The 21,840-nt window shown below is 42.1% G+C and overlaps 1 protein-coding gene and 1 long non-coding RNA gene across 4 annotated transcripts; one reads left to right on the forward strand and one right to left on the reverse strand.

Annotated features, from left to right (window-relative positions):
• Positions 1–7,074: 7,074 nt before the first annotated feature.
• Positions 7,075–14,546, reverse strand: timm29 (translocase of inner mitochondrial membrane 29). 2 transcript variants are annotated; one of them, XM_061701559.1, is made up of 2 exons: positions 14,329–14,546; positions 7,075–8,137 (listed from the first exon to the last, which is right to left on the reverse strand). In XM_061701559.1, exons 1-2 carry the CDS (start codon positions 14,432–14,434, stop codon positions 7,530–7,532), a joined length of 714 nt encoding a protein of 237 aa, XP_061557543.1. In that variant the 5' UTR covers positions 14,435–14,546; the 3' UTR covers positions 7,075–7,529. The 2 variants fall into 2 exon arrangements, with proteins under 2 accessions (XP_061557543.1, XP_061557544.1); XM_061701560.1 differs by lacking the exon at positions 14,329–14,546 and adding an exon at positions 13,361–13,910.
• A 4,528-nt stretch (positions 14,547–19,074) lies between these two features.
• Positions 19,075–21,833, forward strand: LOC133415399 (uncharacterized). Of its 2 annotated transcripts, none has more exons than XR_009770120.1 (3): positions 19,075–19,108; positions 19,217–19,335; positions 20,760–21,833. It is a non-coding gene; the product is annotated as an uncharacterized LOC133415399 (long non-coding RNA). The 2 variants fall into 2 exon arrangements; XR_009770121.1 differs by having other exon boundaries at positions 19,227–19,335.
• The last annotated feature ends 7 nt before the right edge of the window (positions 21,834–21,840 follow it).

The following is a 21,840-nucleotide window of genomic DNA, read 5'->3' on the forward strand; positions in this document are numbered from 1 at the left end:
ATCATGCTCTAAAGTTTCGGTGTGGGTGAAGTAATTTATTTACAATAAAGTAATTTATTACAGTAAGTTAGCACCCATTATTTCTGTCATGTTGGTTTGACCTGACTGATTAGAATACATGACCTGACTAGACAGTGATTTCCAACCTTTATGGAGCCAAGGAACATATTTTACAATTGAAACATCTCACGGCACACCAACAAACAAAAATGTCACAAAAGGTGGAAACATTAATTACTGTATTTACTTCCTGCCATCTCATAGAAGACTATTCATTTGTTCTGTCTGTCACTGTGCCTCACTGGCATAAATAGATGAACAAAGATACATTATTTATTGTAAATATAATTATTTTAGTAATTAAGTACACAAGTATATACAGTAAATGAACAGGTGATATAAATAGACACATTGCTCCATCTTGTGATCGGATCGGTGATCGGTTATCGTTTTTTTTAAACTCGCTGATCGGTTATCCGCCCCAAAAATCCTGATCGTCTAAAGCCTAGTCATCAGTCATATTTAAAATAAATAAATAAATAAAAAATTCTGCCAGGGTATGTAAATTTATGAGCACAACTGTACATATATGCAGTCATACGTACCTCTGTTATTTTGGAGTGAAAGTGTAAGCGACACCTTTTTTATAACCACTAGGTGGCGTCCACATATTAGAATGATAGCGTGCACCTTTCTCATAACCACTAGGTGGTGGTGGGATTTTGGAATGAACGTGTACATCTTTTTTATACCCACTAGATGGCGGCATTTATAAAATGTGAGTTTTTTTCCCATTTGCCCCAATACCTATGTATAATGCGTACTATTGACTTTTGACAATTTTGTTTTTTTTGGGGGGGGGAATGTGCATTATATACGAGAAATTACGGTACTTGCTTCTCATGAGCAACCTTTTTTTTTTAGCCCTCAATATGTATTTTTTTTATACGCCCCTCTCTCAGCTGCTGAACCTCACATGCTTACACCGATGGAACAAATGAAGCACCAGCTAACACAACTGACTGCCCTGGTAAACTTGATTCCTAGGAGGACGGTTGATGAAAGTTCACCAAAAGTACCCGATGGCATTCGGTTTCCTTTTGGCTCACTGGAGGACGTGGAACACTTTGAGTGGTTGAAAGAACAATCAAATTCCTCACATTAGAGCAACCAGATGTTTAACACTATGATTATCCTTCTCATCACTCTTGATCATTAATAGCTAAAATGACATGTCCTAATTTACCCCCCTCGATTTCCACCCTGAGTTCTATTGGGGGACAGGACACAAAACCTGTTACTTGGAACCAGTGTTGCCACACAGTTACCTTAAAAAAGTAACTTAGTTACTTTACTGATTACTTGAGCTTAAAATTAACTTAGTTACTTTTGAAATCAAGTAATCAGTAAAGTAACTAAGTTAGAAAAAAGTAACTTTTTAGTTTCTTTCAGCAGCTGTCAAGTGGCAGGAATATCATTTATCAACAGTACTGTCATGAACGGAACAGAGGATAGGACCCAAAAATGCACGACTCCAAAACAAATGGACAGTTATATATAGGGGCAGAGGTCGGTACACAGGCAGGCAATCCAAAAAAGGCAACAGTATCCAAAAACATGAGGCAAAAAGGCTGACTGAGTCTTTGACATGGAAACAAGGAATGCTGGAACGCGACGAAAAGGTACAACGAACTGGCGACGAGAAAGAATGAGACACGAGGTTAAATGCAAGGGGTAATTAGGGTGAACGAGGCACAGGTGGTGAAAATGCTCTCAGGAGCAGGTGTGTATGAAACATGGCGAAGACAAAAACCGAAACACACACCCATGACAGTACCCCCCGCTTACGAATTTAAAGGGATTTACAAACACCAAACAGATAACTGGAAATGGTTATGAGACGTATTGGTGGTACCTTACAGGACATGTATTAGATTTGAGTTGGAAATACATGTATGAGTTGGAACAGCGTGTTTCCTGTGACTAGAGTTGATAAGCACAAACCTATGTCTGTCTGGGAGTAAACAATGGTGTTTATTGCAGTATAATATAAAGTGGAAATCAGATAAGGGTGTGGGAGTTTATTGCAGGAAAGGTCCCACCAGGGTGCATGTGGAGGCCACGGAGAACAGATGTCAGAGAGGAGGTGGCTGCGGGGAGCCACTGTGGACATAAGATGCAAGAACGCGCCTGGAGCCAGCGGCAAATGGCCATCATTCTGCAGGACAATGAGGATGTCAGATGGGACCATGGACCAATCAGATGACAGCGATTTCATACTTCCTCTTTGAAACATTGTATAAGTTGGGAGCAAGAACAGTTAGCTTTGTTCAGTCTGCGCTGTCTCTGCTGAGGCTAGGATAAGCGTAGCTACTGACCCAGAGCTCTGTAAAATGCATAGACCCCTCTGTCAGGAATAAATTGGTTGACTTTTAACACGTTGTTATAATTGTAGTTCTTCCACGAAAACGAACACGCATGGAACCTCGATAGTAATAGGTGATTATAAAATTAAGGTTCCTTCAAATGGTGACCCCTTACGTGATCCTGGAAGGGCATTAGATAAAAAGACAGAGGAATGGACAGGGATTCAATTGGACTGCAATCTCCCGGGTGCACCAAGAGATAAAGGTGAGCGGAAACCTATTTGATTAAATCACGAATTCTGACCATTGGAAATTGTGAAATTTGGGAGACTTGTGGTACAGTTGTTTCATTGTCAATAGATACTAGGACGTTGTGTTGTTATTGTTGTGTTAATTGGAATTAAGGGTAACGAGGTTCCTGACTGACCAGGATAATATAAGATCCTGGGAAAAAGTAAGGTAATGAGGTACCTACTCCTCCCGTCGTAGACTGACTTGAAATCGGACGTGGTTTCAAATTGTAACGTTTCGGTAGACGTTGGGGATTTTGGGACCCCCAAAAACCGATTTAGAATAAGATGAGTGTGCCACCAAAACCCTGGGGTGTGTATTGGACAGTCGAGTGTAGAGGTAATGAATGCGATATGTATCAGAGTGATTACCAGAAGTCATTGGAGGATTTGTGGATTGAAATAGAAGGTCAGTTTTTAGCTGGCATTGAAAGAAACAAGCAGGATTTAGAAGTGTGTGGGTAAAGTGGAAAAAGGAAAAGTTGGACGTTGCATGGTGAATGGAGAAAAGAGATTTGAATAAGAAGATAGAAGAGAATGAAAAATTGAGGAGAAAAATTCATGAGATTTGTGTGGTGTCCACAGCCATGGCAGCTGTCCGACGAAAAGAAGAAAAAAAAAAGCGACAAATTCCCCCACTAAATCCAATTACGGACCTTCTCAAAAGCGGCCCCCCAGTGACTTCCCTTTATCCGGCTTTGCCAGTCGAGGGAGCTGCTGAAATGACAGACCAATTGTAGAGGGGAAATAAAACTCCCATCAATTCCGCACGAGCCCGCATTCAAAAAGGTGGGTTACTATACCAAGAATTGTCTTTAAAAGATTTTGAGTTTTTACAAAAACGGCTGCCCAGACTGGCTGCTGGCGGTGAAATGTCGATCCAGGCGCTGAAAAACTCGACGGACAGCATGGGTCTGGCGTGTGGTGACGTAGTGAGATTGATTCACACCTGTTACATTTCGGTTCATTAATCGGATAATATTTTGACACGGTCTGGTCTGAATAATGTCAAACCTGAAATTGTATTTGCCCCTTTTGCTCCTCCAGTGTTTGCGGTCCTCTGAGACAAGTTCCCGCCCTCCTAGCCGACAGTGCCGAAGCTCCCGGACTTCAAACCTCCCATGGATCCCAGTTCTCAATTCGACAATTGCATAAGTATTTGTACAGATAAGAAATGCAGCCCTATGGGGGGCACAAGTCAGTGCAAACTGGAGGCCGGTCCCAAGCCCGGATAAATGCAGAGGGTTGCGTCAGGAAGGGCATCCGGCTTAAAACTTTGCCAAACAAATATGAGCGTTCATCCAAAGAATTCCATACTGGATCGGTCGTGGCCCGGGTTAACAACGTCCGCCACAGGTGCCGTCAACCTGCAGGGCGCCGTTGGAAATTCAGCTACTGAGGGTCAAAGTCAAAGAAGAGGTGGAAAGCGGGTTCTTCGGCAGAAAGAGAAGAGGAAAGCACAGAGCCTAGAACTGAATGTGGGGACTTTGAATGTTGGGACTATGACAGGAAAATCTCGGGAGTTGGTTGATAAGATGATTAGGAGAAAGGTTGATATATTGTGTGTCCAGGAGACCAGGTGGAAAGGCAGTAAGGCCAGAAGTTTAGGGGCAGGGTTTAAATTATTTTACCATGGTGTAGATGGGAAGAGAAATGGAGTCGGGGTTATTTTAAAAGAAGAGTTGGCTAAGAATGTCTTGGAGGTGAAAAGAGTATCAGATCGAGTGATGAGGCTGAAACTTGAAATTGAGGGTGTTGTGTGTAATGTGATTAGTGGCTAGGCCCCACGGGTAGGATGTGACCTAGAGGTGAAAGAGAAATTCTGAAAGGAGCTAGACGAAGTAGTTCTGAGCATCCCAGACAGAGAGAGAGTCGTAATTGGTGCAGATTGTAATGGACATGTTGGTGAAGGTAATAGGGGTGATGAAGAAGTGATGGGTAAGTACGGCATCCAGGAAAGGAACCTGGAGGGACAGATGGTGGTAGACTTTGCAACAAGGATGCAAATGGCTGTAGTGAACACTTTTTTCCAGAAGAGGCACGAACATAGGTAGTGGTAGGGGAGAGTGTGGCTAGACAGCATAGGATGGTTGTATGTAAGATGACTCTGGTGGTGAGGAGGAAGATTAGGAAGACAAAGGCAGAGAAGAGAACCATGTGATGGAAGCTGAGACAGGACGAGGGTTGTGCAGCTTTTCGGGAAGAGGTGAGAAAGGCTCTCGGTGGACGGGAGGAGCTTCCAGAAGACTGGACCACTGCAGCCAAGGTGATCAGAGAGGCAGGCAGGAGAGTACTTGGTGTATCTTCTGGCAGGAAAGGAGAGAAGGAGACTTTGTGGTGGAACCTCACAGTACAGAAAATTATACAAGGAAAAAGTTAGCTAAGAAGAGGTGGGACACTGGGAGGACAGAGGAAAGGAATACATTGAGATGCGACACAGGGCAAAAGTAGAGGTGGAAAAGGCCAAACAAGAGGCATATGATGACATGTATGGCAGGTTGGACACGAAAGAAGGAGAAAAGGATCTATACAGGCTGGCCAGACAGAGGGATAGAGATGGGAATGATGTGTAGCAGGTTAGTATATATATGTATATATATATATATATATATATATATATATATATACATATAAATATATATATTTACATATACATATACATATATACATATATATATATATATACATACATATATACATATATATATATATATACATACATATATACATACAGGTGGCACGGTGGACGACTGGTTAGAGCGTCAGCCTCACAGTTCTGAGGACCCGGGTTCAATCCCCGGCCCCGCCTGTGTGGAGTTTGCATGTTCTCCCCGTGCCTGCGTGGGTTTTCTCCAGGCACTCCGGTTTCCTCCCACATCCCAAAAACATGCATTAATTGGAGACTCTAAATTGCCCGTAGGCATGACTCTGAGTGCGAATGGTTGTTTGTTTCTATGTGCCCTGCGATTGGCTGGCAACCAGTTCAGGGTGTACCCCGCCTCCTGCCCGATGATAGTTGGGATATGCTCCAGCACGCCCGCGACCCTGGTTAGGATAAACAGTAAGGAAAATTAATGAATTAATATATAGACATACACGTTGTATGTTGTATGTAAACATGTGCAAGTTGGGACACAAATTTTTGTCTTTCTTCATTTGACAAAGAAAACAAATCAGGACCATCTGCAGGTAATTCACAGAAAAGATGATAGATTATGAGAAGACAATAGAAAAGAAAAGAGGATTTCCTTTTCAACAATCCAACTCACACAAAATGTTCTCTCCTGCTCCGGGACAGCACAGAAAAGCAACCTGTTTCCAGAACAAGAGGAAGGATACCGCATCGGAGTTGAGTACAGACAGTTCTCTGAGCTCTCGTTAAGTAACATAAAGCTCTCTGCTATAAACTCTTTTCATCTAGTTGCAGGCTCTTAATTTTTATTTAAACTTCCTCAGTCCACTTTTGTTTATAGTTCTCAAAAATAATTGATTTAATTTGGCTGACATGACACCTTAATTTATTCCTATATTTATCTTGGAGATTAGCCTTTTAAAATATTTTTTCTACTTCTCTTGCCCAAGTGAAATTATTGGACATGTTCCAATTAAATGTGTTTCGTTTGTCTACTATCTGGCATACTGATCAGTCTATTCCATAGCTGCACCAAATCATCCATACCAGCATTAATTTCAAATTTTTGAGGCATGTACACCCAAAAAGCAGCAAATTGCTCTATTTCTATTTTTTATGTTCACTTTGGTGGCGTCATGGTGGGCGAATGGTTAAGCACATCCACCCCACAGTTCTGAAGACCGGGTTCAAATCCGGCCTCGTCTGTGTGGAGTTTGCATGTTCTCCCTGTGCCTGCGTGGGTTTTGTCTGGGTACTCTGGTTTCCTCCCACATCCCAAAAACATTCACGGTAGGTTAATTGAAGACTCTAAATTGTCCGTAGGTATGAATGTGAGTGTGAATGGTTGTTTGTTTAAATGTGCCCTGCAATTGGTTGGCAACCAGTTTCAGGTGTACCCCGCCTCCTGCCCGCAGATAGATGGGATAGGCTCCAGCGACCCTAGTGAGGAGACGCAGTGCAGAAAATAGATGGATGGATGTTCACATAGCTATTGGTCATTAAGATTTAATTTTTTATGCATGATTGTCTTCATAGGCCATTATGTACTACTTTTTTTTTTTTTTTTTTAACATTAAACTTCACAAAGAGCTCAAGTAGGAACAAAGAATTTGATTGGTGCTAGATCAGCACTATTCCCGCCCAGTGCCAGCCCATTGAGTTTGATGGGAGAGAATGACAGATACAATTAATTCATGGGTATGCAGGGAGCAGGCATGCCAAAATAAAATCGAGGTAAATACAGAAATAAATATGGAACTATTGAAATTAAAGAAACACAAATAAATTCTTTTTGACACATTTGTTTAATTTTGGCATTCTTGGTCCTCCATACTGTGAACATGTTCCAATTAAGTAAATTCAAAGGACTATTTATTCAGTGTACTTTATCCCCAACTTAAAGGGCAACTTAAAGACATGAGCGTCATTATTTTAAAAAAGTACAGACAACACAATTCATACACAAAGTGCAAAATCTCTATAACTGTATAAGTCAAAATTAACATTCAATATTAAGTGAAAGTGGACGTGTGAAAGGCATGATTGTACAATCTGCCTTTAATTCACCACCTCATGAATATAAAAAAACTCAGACCTATCAAACGATGTGGACCCACACCAAGTCCTTTGATTTACTTATTACTTAGAGGAGAGGAGGGGAAATTACATCCGTTCACCACATTTTAATCATGTGCAACCAATGATCAAATTAAACTTTTTTTTGTTTTTGTTTGTTTTTTTTCAGTGCACAATGGTTTCTTTCTCCTCAGCTTCCAACTTCAGTGCAAACCAAGACTCTTTGTGCAGTCGCTCATTTGATTTCACCACCTGAACAGTGGCTGGTGATGCTAGCCGCATATGCACTGGTAGGTACATGAACTCATCTTCATTAACATCATAGTTGGTCATCTTTGAGTCCAGGATCCACCAGTGGCCAGCAAAGCCGACATCCATTACACATCTAGGGAACTCTCTCCAGAGAACTGACAAACTCGAACACTGAGCTTCATACAGTGTGCTGTCAGGGGTATGGTCAACACAATGAACCAAAGAGAGCATTCCCAGGTTGACATGGCGCAGACGGCCCTCATTGCGAAGCTTAAGCAGACTCTGCACATGGCTGTCAGAGGTTGCATTGCGGACCCATGATGACAGCAGACACAGCTGATTGGAGCACTCAAGGAGGGCAACCTCAAAAGATGAGTAATCAGGCTTTGAGAAGAAACCGATGAAAGCACCTCCAAGCATGGTCATGTAAATGGATGATTTTACAAGATGCTCCCGGATGCCAACTACCATAGCGAGACACGCCTCTTTGTAGTCAGATGTCAGACTGCAGCTCCATACACCTTAACAGAATGAAAGATGCAGAATAACATCAAATCAGACCTGCAATGCATGTTTCAATCCAAATAAGGACTATAATACATTCTTGACCCACTTAAACCACAATGGGTTTCATGTTTTTTTGGGGGGTTCAAGACTAAAAACAAAATCAATAAAAGATCAATCACATCTTTACAGACTAGCAAAAAGACAGAAGACATTTTACACTGTGGACACTCAAAACAAAAAGCTGTAATTTTATTTTAAATTATTTTAATTACAAAATGCTATGGCTTTTTTATTGTGACATAAAATCCCACATAATTTAAAATAATAAATTGGAATCTTTACTTATAATAAATAATAAAGTTCAAGTATTTAATATGTAGACCCAACAGCCATCACAAACATTTACTCAATAATTTAAAAAATATATTTGGATTCAAGTTGCATAAACATACCCAAGAAAGCTAAACTCATTCTGGGAAAATAAGATGTGAACAGATGAGACTAAAATAATTTAGTTTTAAATTATTTTGGGGGGAAATACAGTACAACAGTCAAGCATGGTTTTGGGATTTATTTGCTGCCTCATGGACGGGATGTCTTGAATGTGTGCTTCGCATAATGAAATCTGAATCTGATAGTAGTAGTAAGGCAGGGGTGTCTTCTTCCAAGGGCCACAAACACTACAGGGGAGGGAAGAAGAGGGTGAGGAGGGGGAAAAAAAAAAAAAAAAAAAAATCGAAGGACGCAAGGGCCTTTGCCATTTTTTTTAGCTTTATTTGCCATGTTAAAACCAATTCATCATTGTAAGTAAAGATTCACAAAGCAATCCTAAAACAGCTAGGTGATAAAGCAAAAAGTGAAGACTTTCCGAATTTTTGTGTGTCCAGTGGCCCTGTATCCCACTATTAGTGCCGGTTTCTGATATGTGCGCTATGTGCAGCCGCACAGGGAAGGGCAGCATTTTCAGCAGGGCCCCGTAAGGGGGTCTCGCACAGAGCACCATTCAAGGGAGGATCATTTAGAAACAAAATGAGCAATTTGTACAAAGCTGACCTTGAAACGTAGCAGAAAATGGAGCAAAGTATTTCAATTCCGAAGCGCATCTTGCCGAATGATGTGTAAAGTCTGTGAAAACGAGGACATGAGGAATTCGAACAAATTTATTCTTGTCCTCTCCTGTCTTGCCACCCATTGTAAAAAGTAAATTGTAGACAAACGTGCCGATTGTTAATTATAGTATATGCCGCAGGCAGATATTTACTGGACGGTGGGCCGTAGTTTGGACACCACTGGGGTAGGAGTTAGGCTTTGGAACTGGAGGGTACGGGTTCAAATCCAGCTATAGAGAAAAATAAAATACAGCTAGTTGGAGAGATGTTCGCCTACTTACTGACTACCGTTGAAGTAGGGCTTGGTGACATGACCTAAAATTCATAGCACGGTATAAATTTTATCTCTTCAAAGCTTCAGTGTAAAAAATAATGGGAGCATTTATGAATGGGTTGTTGTTTTTGTTAATATAATAATTGTAGTGTTGTGTTGCGTTATCGGTTGTACAAAAAGATTTAAGATTGATACGAAGAGCTTTTACTGCATCCCAAAACTAAGTCGCAGCAGTCTCAAAACATCCATCCATCCATCCATTTTCTGAGCCGCTTCTCCTCACTCGGGTCGCGGGCGTGCTGGAGCCTATCCCAGCTATCATCGGGCAGGAGGTGGGGTACACCCTGAACTAGTTGCCAGCCAATTGCAGGGCACATACAAACAAACAACCATTCGCACCCACATTCACACCGATGGGCAATTTAGAGTTGTCAATTAACCTCCCATGCATGTTTTTGGGATGTGGGAGGAAACCGGAGTGCCCGGAGAAAACCCACGCAGGCACGGGGAGAACATGCAAACGCCACACAGGCAGGGCCGGGGATTGAACCACGGACCTCAGAACTGTGAGCCAGACGCTCTAACCAGTCGCCCACCGTGCCGCCATGTCTCAAACAATTTTACATATTTTAACGTAACAAATTTAAAGTAACAAATCTTAACAACTGAACCGTTTTAGAGGTTGTCTATCCATCCAGCCATTTTCTTACACTTATCCAAGGTCGGGGCAGTAGCTTTAGCAGGGAAGCCCAGACTTCGCTCTCCCCAGCTCTTCCGGGGAGATCCTGAGGCGTTCCAAGGCCAGCCAGGAGAAATAGTCTCTCCAGCATGTCCTTGGTCGTCCCCGGGGTTTCCTCCCGGTGGGACATCCCCAAAATACCTCACCAGGAGACATCCTAATCAGATGCCCGAGCCACCTCCTCTGGTTCCTCTAAATGTGGAAGAGCAGCGGCTCTACTCAAAGCCCCTCCCGGATGACTGAGCTTCTCACCCTCTCTCTAAGGGAGATACGAAATCTGCATCACTGCAGACGCTGCACCGATCCACCTGTCGGTTTAGAGGTTATGTTTGTCCAAAACCTTTATTTTGGTTCATAGTGGTGTTTCACACAGATACACTTTTAATAAGTGCTCCCACTAGGAAGTACAAACAAAAACGACACTGATAGTTCAACTTTTTTTGTTAAACATGTTCTCTTGCGTTATCGGTCATTTTCTGATCTTTCTCTGTCTTTTATACTCTTATTTTTTGGTTATGATGTGAGTCCGTATGGGACTGTTTCTGGGTCCAGACGCGGAATGCAGTCCGCCAGTTAGTGACCTGCTTTAAACGATGTCACCACCGTCGAGTGAGCCAGAGCGTGCTATTAAGCTCCTTTGCAAGCTACCTAGTTGGCTCCCGGGCTAGCAAAGTGTTCCAGTTGTGTGCATTTACAGATCTAAAGCCGTTCCACCTGCCGCTCGCTGTGTAGTGAGCAGCGTGCCATGTGTTACCACAACAAGCAAAACTTATCCAGAGTCCAGAAAAAAAGTCTCTGTTGTATTTATGGAACATTAACCTACCCTCCTCTCCCTCTGACTGGCTAGCACCAAGACAGGACTCGTACTTTTAGTGGACAATAATTCGCTGAAGCACTTCAGCAACACACGCACGCATGCATGCACACGTAGGTAAGCAATGTTGTGCGTCTGTGGATGCAGATCATGCTTTATGCATCCCTGCTAGGCCTGACATGATAATTACTAGATCGACTTGTCGTTCGATAAATAAAATGGACACGATACTTTTTCCAGACTCGATAAATTGTCACGGTGAGCCAGCAGAGTTGGACGACTGTGTCATTAGCCGCTAGTGGGCTCATGGAACGCTGGTGGACCAGTACATTCTTGCCGGTGTTGGCACAGCCTTGCTCCATATGCAGTGCGCAGATTTATACAACAGAGACACTTCAGGGCAAGTTAACATTTGTTGCACGCTAACGAGTTTGCTCGTGAGCTAACAAGCTAGACTGCAAGCTAACGAGCTAGTGGGTTGAGCTAAACAGCTCGCTCCACTGTGGGGATGTCATTTAAAGCATCCGCGCTTCTGTCTGCGTTCTGTGTTTTAGTCCCAATTAACAGAAACACAGGAACGTTAACTGTTTAAGCATAACCTCAGTGGCAAACCTTATTCAGCCAGTAGTTGACGACAGCAAACGTCAACATAGGGTTTGTCTTCAGCGGAACAACCACACAGTAGCCAGGTTTACATGGAGACTTTTTTTGTTATTCCGATTGAAGATTTCTGGTCAACTGCTTACACGTGACGTGATATATTCTGTTCGGGTGTATACATGGTGTGCATTACTTTTAATCGGAACAGCCGTGTGACATGCACACTTCGTCATGAAAGTCAGGTAATTTATCAGGATGGCAGTCCGTCGTCTATTTAGCATAGTAGTTGGGATTGTTTTTATACATTTATTTTAAAAAAAAACGCTTTGTAATAACAACTTATCAGAATTAAAATCATATTTGTTTGCCAAGTATGTAAACAACGCAGGTAGTTGGAGCCACTTTAGTACGACAATAAACAGCCATTTTGACAATAAATACTTTTGAGACATAAAAACACAATAAGGAGAGTCACAGAGCAATTAAATGTTACCGGTAATGCTGATATAATTACAGCTTACAAGTAGTCAAAAACAAGATCTCTGTTGCATACGAGCTCCGTTGGGAGCACCCAAATTTACGCCGCGCGTAAACGAGAACGTCACCGCGCATTTACGTTGAGACAAAGCATGTGCAGACAGAGCTTTTCCCAGTCTATTCCGAATGGCGAAGATTTACTTCTGAACAGTTTGGCAAAAGGAATATTCCACCCCTGTGAAACCAAATGAAATTCCATTCGGATTCGGCATGTTTAGGTTTTTATATGGAGCATTTCCATTCAGTTTGGGCTTCTAAACCCATTATAATCGGAATAGAAGGCTAGTCTTGCAGCTCTTTATTTCAGACCCACGGGGATCCATATCATAGTGAAGAAAAACAATTTAATAGAGAAACAAGAAAGGAAATTATAACAACAACAACAATACTGATTTAAAAAAGCAATCAAATAAAATCCATCTATCCATTTTATGAACCGCTTAGCCTCACTAAAGGGCGGGCCTTATTTTTCATGATTTCAGAGGCATAAAAAAAAAACCATCGTATATCGTGGTAGTTTCCCAAAAACTATCACAAAAAAATTATATTGTTATCTGCTAATGTTTGTGCGTCTCAGACATGGGACACACAAACGAGATCCCTGCATATACTGTAGTTATTTAATTTGTATATTAATATCTTTGTCTAAGTGGAGGGAGACTACCAAAGTAAGAATTTCATTGTTGTGTTTTCACTGTGCATATGACAAACATCTTGAATCTTTAATATTTTTCATATTAGGCGCAAATAGCAATGACAAAAACAGCATTGACAACACTAGATATGGAAATATAAAATAAAATAATCTGAAAGCAAGTTACATTTGGATTTAGGCGAGGATTAGGAAGTATACCAGTGCGAACTCCCAGACTTTTTTTTCCTCCTCCCAATTTCCGTGTTGCTCTTCACAAGCTAGCATTCATTCCCACAGTCCTTTCTTTCTGAGCAGCTGGTAAAGCAGGAAGTAATGTACATGGACTCACTTGTCTTTTAACCCGTTCGGAGCTGGTTTTAAAATAAATAAATAAATAAAAAATAAATAAACGCCGCTGCCTGGGAGCTCCGTGACCAGACATGAATGAGCCAATTTTATATACTGAGACAGAAACAATTACGTCATCAATAAGCGTTATCGCGATTGATCGGTTAAATCCAAATCTGTACCTTCATCCATATTGATACCTTCTACCGGCGATACTGTTGATACTGTGCACCCCTATGTTGAAGTGCCTTCAAGCAAGGCACTGAGATCACCCCCCCATCACTCAATTTAGGGGCATCTTTTGCACATCCCATCATTCTGATAACTCTTCTTTCATGCCTTGATTTGCGTAGTCTGCTTCTCAATGTGGTGTGCAACAAAAATTTATAGCAGAGTAGGACTGCAAGATATTTTGTTTGAGTATCATCATCGTGATGTCCGACCGTGTGCGCAATAGTCACATCCCAGCGTCTGCAGCGATGGTTCAGGGACGCTGCGTAAATGGTGAATGTGTTCTTTTGTGCTGAGCTGGGTGGCGGCAACAATAAAGGCAAGAAGCACCGATTTGCTGCTTTAATGGCTTTAGTAGCTCCTCTGTACATTCAACGTCAACGGGTCCTCCGCTAATCACTACTCTTCCCCAGTCGTCGTCACTACACTTGCCACTGTACATGCTCGCACCTGCGCGCACTACTTCCTCCTTCACAGTCCAGCCGGACGACGCCTGCGCAGTCCCGTCTCACTCACACATCGACGCACATGCCCACACACACTGAGTTTGCTGTCACAACCACGTGGGACAATATCCGTAACAGAAGTATTTCGACGTAAATTTCAACTTTAACGGTGTAATCCGATTTATGCAGAAATTCGTTTTACGTCGCCAGCGTAGGAACGGAACTCGTTCGTAAATCGAGGACTTCCTGTATTCAGTCATTTTGAATATGAAAAAGCTTAACATGTAAATAAAATATTCGGTGAATGAATAGTACCAGAAGCATGCACTTTAATTTCAGAGTATTTCGATGCATCTGTCGTGAACGGAACAAAACAGAAAGCTCCATATTATTACACGAGTAGGTGCCTGACGTGCCACTTTACGCAAGTTAAAACGTAAATCATGGACTTCTTGGCATACGCAGTTTCTCACCTGCTTTACTATTTTTCAGTTTTTCCCAGCGACTCTTGGAGTGACGAGAGATTGAGGTTTCTCCTATAGCACTAAACATCCTCCTGGCCATCAAACGGAACGCCATATCTAGTACAAATCTTTTTTCGATCAGACTGGCAGCAGTAGCATGTCAAACGGGTTGCTTGGAAATCAACACTGCGCATGTGTAGACCGGTCCGACAGCCATCATCATCTTAATCATCTTCTTCTTCTTCTTCTTCTTCTTCTTCTTCTTCTTCTTCTTCTTCTTCTTCTTCTTCTTCTTCTTCTTCTTCTTCTTCTTCTTCTTTGTTGGCGGGTGGTATCAAACGTTCAAGATGCATTACCGCCAACTACTGTGCTGGAGGATGGACCGGAGTACGTCTATACGTATGTATCGTACTAGGAAGCAAACTAAATAACAAATAAACTTTAGACTAGATTCTCTTTATCAATCTGTTTAATTTAAAATTTGAAACAAGGCTTTGATCTTAATTTCTTCAGTGTTCAGTACATTTCTAAGATTAAATACTGGAACCCCACTTTTCTTCAACTTATCCCTAGCCTCTAGTTATTTCATACCTTTGACAATAACAAACATGTTCAACACTCCTCCTTCACTCCACATTCACAAAAACCTGTATCATGCTTGCTAATTAAATGCATTGTCCCATTTAGCCCTGTGATGTCCTCATCTTAATCTTGTTGTAAATGTTTGTTCCCTTCTGTTTCTACCCACTGCCTTGATGCACCCCACCGTCTGCTGTATTTTATAAAAATGCCGTCCTGTGTGACCTCCATTCCAAAGTTTTTGCCATTCTGTTTTTATTATGTTTTAAACATAAGCCTTGACCTCACCCATCCCAAAAGATATTCCCAACCATTCTTCTCGTGTAAGTGCTTGTTTTGCAAAATAGCCAACTTTTAAATTTCCCCTTTATTCTTTTATGTGCTGGAACCCACATAAACCTGACGCTCATCTCAAATTTACTTAATCTATACAATGTCTCATAAATTTCAAGTAACACATCTGGCCTACTTTGTGATACCATGTTCTTTAAGGACAATAATGCTGATGACAGACTATAACCCGCTTCAACCTGTTTTCTTCAACCAAATCTAGTGCCATCATGATTGCAAGCAATTCCACTGTATATACTGCTAGTTATCTGATGTCCGTTCCTGAATGTTTATCTTTAAATCTGGAATGACACATGCAAATGCTGATCTTCCATTCAAATTATCTTTTGAACCATCAGTAAAAACAGTGGTGTACAATGCATGTGTTGTTCTAAGTCTCTTTTCTACTACTTCCTCCCAGTTTAATTTTTCTTTATCACTGTGTACTCTCTTGTTTATGAAGATCTACTTCCACCAGAGGGTATATCCAAAAGGGTGTTGTTGTATGATAAATTGTTGGACTGTATGTTTTTGCTATTAGTCCCATTTGATTTGCCAATTTATTTGCTGTCCACCCATAACTATCTATCTTGGTTTTGCCACTCTCCCAACATGGCTCTCCCAACCTTCACAGTTGGATGCTGTTTATCTTTGTGACTACAATTTTGCCGAGTAGTTCATCATAAATTGTTTAAATCTTAATTGCAAAGGCAATTCTCCCATCTCAACCTGTACCGCATTAGCTGGAGATGTCTTTAAAGCTCCACAACATAATCTTAATGCATAGTTCTGCATGACTTCTAGTTTTTTCAATAATGTTTTTGCTGCCCCTCGATAGACCAGGCGTCCATAGTCCAATACTGATCGCATTAAACTAACAAATGTTTTTTAACACATTTTTACTTGCACCCCAATCCTGACCCCATAAAGACTTCTCATTATATTTAAAAGCATTTTGCATTTTTTCTCAACATTGTTTATATGCTCACTCCATGTCATCTTTGATTCAAATACAACACCAAAAAACAACAACAAAAAAGAACTTCTAATTGTTATTCCTCTGTCTGGCCAACCTGTATAGATCATTTTCTCTTTCTTTAGTGTCCAACCTGGCATACATGTCATCATATGCCTCTTCTTTGGCCGTTGCCACCTCTACCTTTGCCCTACGTCACATTTCAATGTATTTCTTTCACCTTTCCTCAGTCCTCTCAGTGTCCCACTTCTTCTTAGCTAACCTCTTTCCTTGTATGATTTCCTGTACTGTGAGGTTCCACCACCAAGTCTCCTTCTCTCCTTTCCTGCCAGAAGATACACCGAGTACTCTCCTGCCTGTCTCTCTGATCACCTTGGCTGTAGTGGTCCAGTCTTCTGGAAGTTCCTCCTGTCCACCGATGGCCTGTTTTACCTCTTCCCGAAAAGCTGCACAACACTCTTCCTTTCTCAGCTTCCACCACATGGCTCTCTGCTCTGCCTTTGTCTTCTTAATCTTCTTCCCCACCACCAGAGTCATCTTACACACCACCATCCTATGCTGTCTAGCTACACTCTCCCCTACCACTACCTTACAGTCGGTAACCTCCTTCAGATTACATCATCTGCACAAGATGTAATCCACCTGCGTACTTCTACCTCCACTCTTGTAGGTCACCCTATGTTCCTGTCTCTTCTTGAAAAAAGTGTTTGGGATGGTATGAACATGATGTGACAAGTAAGAAGTGGATGAGAGTGTATTTTTGTGTGTTACGAGTGAATCACGAGGTGTGTATATGCGGGATTTGATTGAGTGTGTGTGGGGATACGGCAGTAGCAGCTATAAATGTTTTCAACTGGTGGTATGGATGTGGCTAAAAGTGTATGTAAAGGGGGAATTTGCTTGGTGTAAAGGAGTTTTTGAAGGTCCGAAAGGGGGAATGCAAAAGACAATAGTCAGGGGTTACAGAATTACTTTAATGTAGTGCTGAAGGGATTGACAGTAAAACGCACAGAAGTTTAATATCCGACTCGTGTGATGACAATGATGTTAGTTAGTAAAGGGCTTGGCGGTGAGCTCAGTTTAGTAGTGATAAATTGAGAAAGGATTGGTAATGTAAATTGGATGGGGGAAATTTATTGCTGAGAGAGCACTTGAGATGATTGCTGTTCTTGCTTGTTCCTAGAAGAGGAGCTTTGACATATGTTGCAAAATAAAGAAAAATGTGTTAACTTGTGCGTCAGAGGGAGACATTTTTCATGTTACGGGGTGTCACACAAGTAAGCGGCTGGGAGACTGTAATGAAGGATAATAAAGCAGGTAATGAGGGAAGAGCATGTTTGGAAATATAAAAGCGCCTTCGGGATTATATTAGGCTGTCTACCAGTCTATGCTACATGAACATTTTGGAATATAAAGAAAGTCGGTAATCATCGTCAGTAGATGTTCCTGTTTGTGGCAAACCGGATTAAGAAATGTACGCAAGGGACACCAGTCGACTAAAGACATCCTTAAAATATTAAATTGATACAGTGTAATGAATATTAATACAGTATAGTGAATGCAGGCCTTTCCATTCACAGAAGTGGGCGCGCATGTGTCAAGTTGAGTTGCTATTTACTTAGCAGAGGGACTTGTCAGTTAGGAAGGAAGGAAAAAACAATAGATGAGAATAGAGGGAGTTAGGGTGTTTATAATGACCAGCTACATACGCCATGAGACAGTGCCTAATTTGTATCCTGTACAAGGGAAATTATGTGGAGTACATGTCTTTGAGAATGACTACGTTATTTGGTATGAGGGTTAATCTGTTTGATTGTCTCCCCAGATTCTGCATTAGAGCAGGGAGGACAAAGAGGATTTTTCCATCGGTCTGGCAAGTACATTTTACGGAAGTTTATTTATTTGCATTCTGTCTCCTAAATTAGGCTGATAACATAATTTGGGGGACAAGCGGAGAGCTACTTTTTGAGCAAAAGGGACAAATTTATCAGGGTTTGTATTCTTAGATTTTGAAAAACCTAAGTCGGTAGGGTAAGGAATGGCCTGTATTCGCGCAAACCCGATTCAGTTAAGAGGTTGTGGAGGAAAATATATTTGTAGGGATTAGATAGTCTCCAAATTCTGAACATCCATTTGTCTAGCAGTCCGCCGCTTAGACTAGACTGAGCATGTGACTCTGGGTTCTTTATAACCAGTGTCACTGTCCAACTGGTGAACTCAAAGGCAATGTGGGTGAACCTAGCCCAGTTGACTTTATAATCATTAGTTAAGGCTCGAGGTTAAGATAACATTGTTGCTAGTTATTTGGGACTGGTTCACTCCAGCGGTTGGGGAGGCTTATTCAAGGCGTTGATCATGTGTGACATAAAGTTATAATACATTAAAGGGTATTAGTAAAGCACAACATATAGATTAATAATGACTAGTTAGGCTTCTTGAAGAAATATCTGACAGAATAATCTGGGAAGTCCTACTGTGCCCCAGAGCCCTCAAATCACAGGGAACTAGCACCAAATTGTTTATGACAGGACACAGGCATCCCAGCGAGGGGGCCAGCTTTACAACTGGGTGCGTGTGCGAGGTTTACGATAGGCAGAGTTTATGGCTGAGCGTAAGGGACGGGGGGTCAGGATGGCTGCAAATCAGGGACAACTGTAAAATGGAGAGCAAGAATAAAGGTTAGTTAGACTTAAAAATCTTCAACTAACCTAGGTGAACAAGCTAGAAAGTAAGCGGCTATAAGAATTTAGAAGGTATGCACTAGACAGAAACGCCGTTTACTGAACAGGTGACTATGGGAGGCCGGTAGTGTTAGCTTGAATTTATTGAAAAGTGAAAACCCAGTGTGTCCCCTCTCATATTCTGTTACAGTGGCTGGTCTGTCAACGGTTTCGGCTTGGCCAGGTGAGTAAAGACCACCCTTGACAGCAACAGAGACTAAAGCAATGCTGTGCAGCCAGGAAGGGGGCCCCAGCTGTTAATCCAAGTGCATTGGAATAATATGATTAAAAGTCTGTTTCAGTGGGGGACAAAGTGGACACGACTAGAAGCCATCAAGGATGCCGTGTGGCTGAGGTCGGAGTTGGTCGGTGCTCAGTGGCTCTTCGGAAAATGGTGGGGACACACTTGAGGTAATTCGTTCTTTCCACCAATCCTGCACTTTGTGGATGATATGAACAATGGTGCTTTAACTGCATGCCTAAATTTTGTCCTGTTTTCTCAACAATATTATTTACAAAATGACTTCCGTTTTCACTCCAAATGATTTGATGATTTGTGGTATGCCGTAGGCGGCACGGTGGCCGACTGGTTAGAGCGTCAGCCTCACAGTTCTGAGGACCCGGGTTCAATCCCCGGTCCCGCCTGTGTGGAGTTTGCATGTTCTCCCCATGCCTGCGTGGGTTTTCTCCGGGCACTCCGGTTTCCTCCCACATCCCAAAAACATGCATTAATTGGAGACTCTAAATTGCCCGTAGGCATGACTGTGAGTGCAAATGGTTGTTGGTTTGTATGTGTCCTGCGATTGGCTGGCAACCAGTTCAGGGTGTACCCCGCCTCCTGCCCGATGACAGCTGGGATAGGCTCCAGCACGCCCGCGACCCTAGTGAGGAGAAGCGGCTCAGAAAATGGATGGATGGATGGTATGCCGTACTGGGGCACGATATACTTACACAATGGCTTTGCCACAGTAATAGCATCTGGATGTTGTGCTGGAACAATTTTAACCCATTTTGAAAACACTTCAATCAGCACTAGGCAATATTTGTATTGACCTACTTTGTTCAATTCAATAAAATCCATATGCACAACTTGAAAAGGATACTGTGCTTGTGGAAATTGGCCTCTCTTGGGCCTGATATTGCCTTGTGAATTATGTTTTGCACAGGTCACACATGCTCGACGAAAGGTTTTAGAGAAATTATTGAATCCATATGTAGTAAAGTGTTGTTCCACTATCTGTACCATCCCTCCTGTTGAGACATGGCAAAGCCCATGACTCATAATTGCTGCCCACTTAAACAAGCCTTTCGGGAGGATGGATTTATTTTCTTCACAACATATGATTCCCTCATTATTTGTTATTGCACCTTTATTTTTCCATTGTGGAGCAAACACATGTAAGGTAGAAAAGGCATATTGACTATCTGATGTCCAAATAGTCACTCTTTTATCTTTCATCAATTTGAATGCTTTTGCTAATGCCACGAGTTCAGCTGCTTGTTCTAAATAATTTGGCGGTAATTATCCTGCTTTTAAAACTTTGTCTGTCGTAGTTACCCGTAGCATTCGTGCTGTTAGGTCTTTTTTGTGATGAGCCATCCACATAAATATGCAATTAATCCTCCAGGGGCACCTCTTTAAGGTCTGCCCTTGGTAGATTAGAGGCTTGACACAATTCCAACCAATTGTGTTCCACGCAATCTAGTGATGTTGGCAGTAATGTGGCTGGATTCAATGTTGTGCATCTCTGTAATGTTATGTGTGGTTGTGATAGCAACAATGCTATTCATGAAAATTGCCTGGCAGGCGATAAAACTGTAATTTTGCTTTGCAGGAGGAGAACTGACACTACATGTGGAACTTTGAGTGTCAGCTGATGAAACAAGACAATATCTGCTGATGCCTGCACAGCCATTGCAGCTGCAACTACAGCCTGCACACAAATTGCCGTTGCTTGTGCAACTGCATCAAGCCTAGTTGAATAGTATGCTACTAGCCTGAGTTTTGCGGCATGTTTTTGCAACAAAACTGAGGTCATGTGAACGTTTCGACAATCAACTGTCTGATCAAATGGTTTTTCATAATTTGGCAATGTCAATACTGCTGTTCCTGCCAAAATAATTTTTCATTCACAAAATGCTCTTTCTCCTTCCTCTGTCCATTGAAATTTGTCTGACATTTTCATTGGTGTTTCATAAATCAAATTTTGCAACGGTGTTATCGCTGCATAATTAGCCACCCAACTCCTGCAATATTTGCACAAGCCCCAAAAAGACATAATCTGTCGTTTTGTTTCAGGTTGTGGAGCTGACAAGATGGCTTCTTTTCTCATTGGGTCCACATGATGACTCCTTGCAGTCAACATATGACCTAAATATTTCACTTCTGTCACACAAAATTGTAATTTAGTTTTGTTCACTTTATTTCTCCATATATATCCTCCATCCTACAGATATGGGTGCTCTCTTTACTGGAAATACTGGTGTATTGCATGGTAAATCTGGACATTCAATTAATACTCCTGCTACAGAAGCTGGCTCTAGGGACGTGGAATGTCACCTCTCTGGCAGGGAAGGAGCCCGAGCTGGTGTGTGAAGTTGAGAAGTTCCGACTAGATATAGTCGGACTCGCCTCCACGCACAGCTTGGGCTCTGTTACCAGTCCTCTCGAGAGGGGTTGGACTCTCTTCCACTCTGGAGTTGCCCACGGTGAGAGGCGCCGAGCAGGTGTGGGTATACTTATTGCCCCCCGGCTTGGCGCCTGTACGTTGGGGTTCACCCCGGTGGACGAGAGGGTAGCCTCCCTCCGCCTTCGGGTGGGGGGACGGGTCCTGACTGTTGTTTGTGCCTATGCACCAAACAGCAGTTCAGAGTACCCACCCTTTTTGGAGTCCTTGGAGGGGGTGCTGGAGAGCG

The sequence above is a fragment of the Phycodurus eques genome, chromosome 16 (genome assembly GCF_024500275.1).
Source record: "Phycodurus eques isolate BA_2022a chromosome 16, UOR_Pequ_1.1, whole genome shotgun sequence".
In the NCBI taxonomy this organism is placed as follows: Eukaryota; Metazoa; Chordata; class Actinopteri; order Syngnathiformes; family Syngnathidae; genus Phycodurus; species Phycodurus eques.

What these genes read in the sequence shown, in the direction of transcription:
- timm29 (XM_061701559.1), bottom strand. Translation starts at nt 14,434, where the DNA reads ATGGCGTTCCGTTTGATGGCCAGGAGGATGTTTAGTGCTATAGGAGAA. An exon ending in ACTGAAAAATAGTAAAGCAG is followed by an intron (nt 8,138 to 14,328) that starts GTGAGAAACTGC and finishes CATTCTGTTAAG; the next exon opens with GTGTATGGAGCTGCAGTCTG.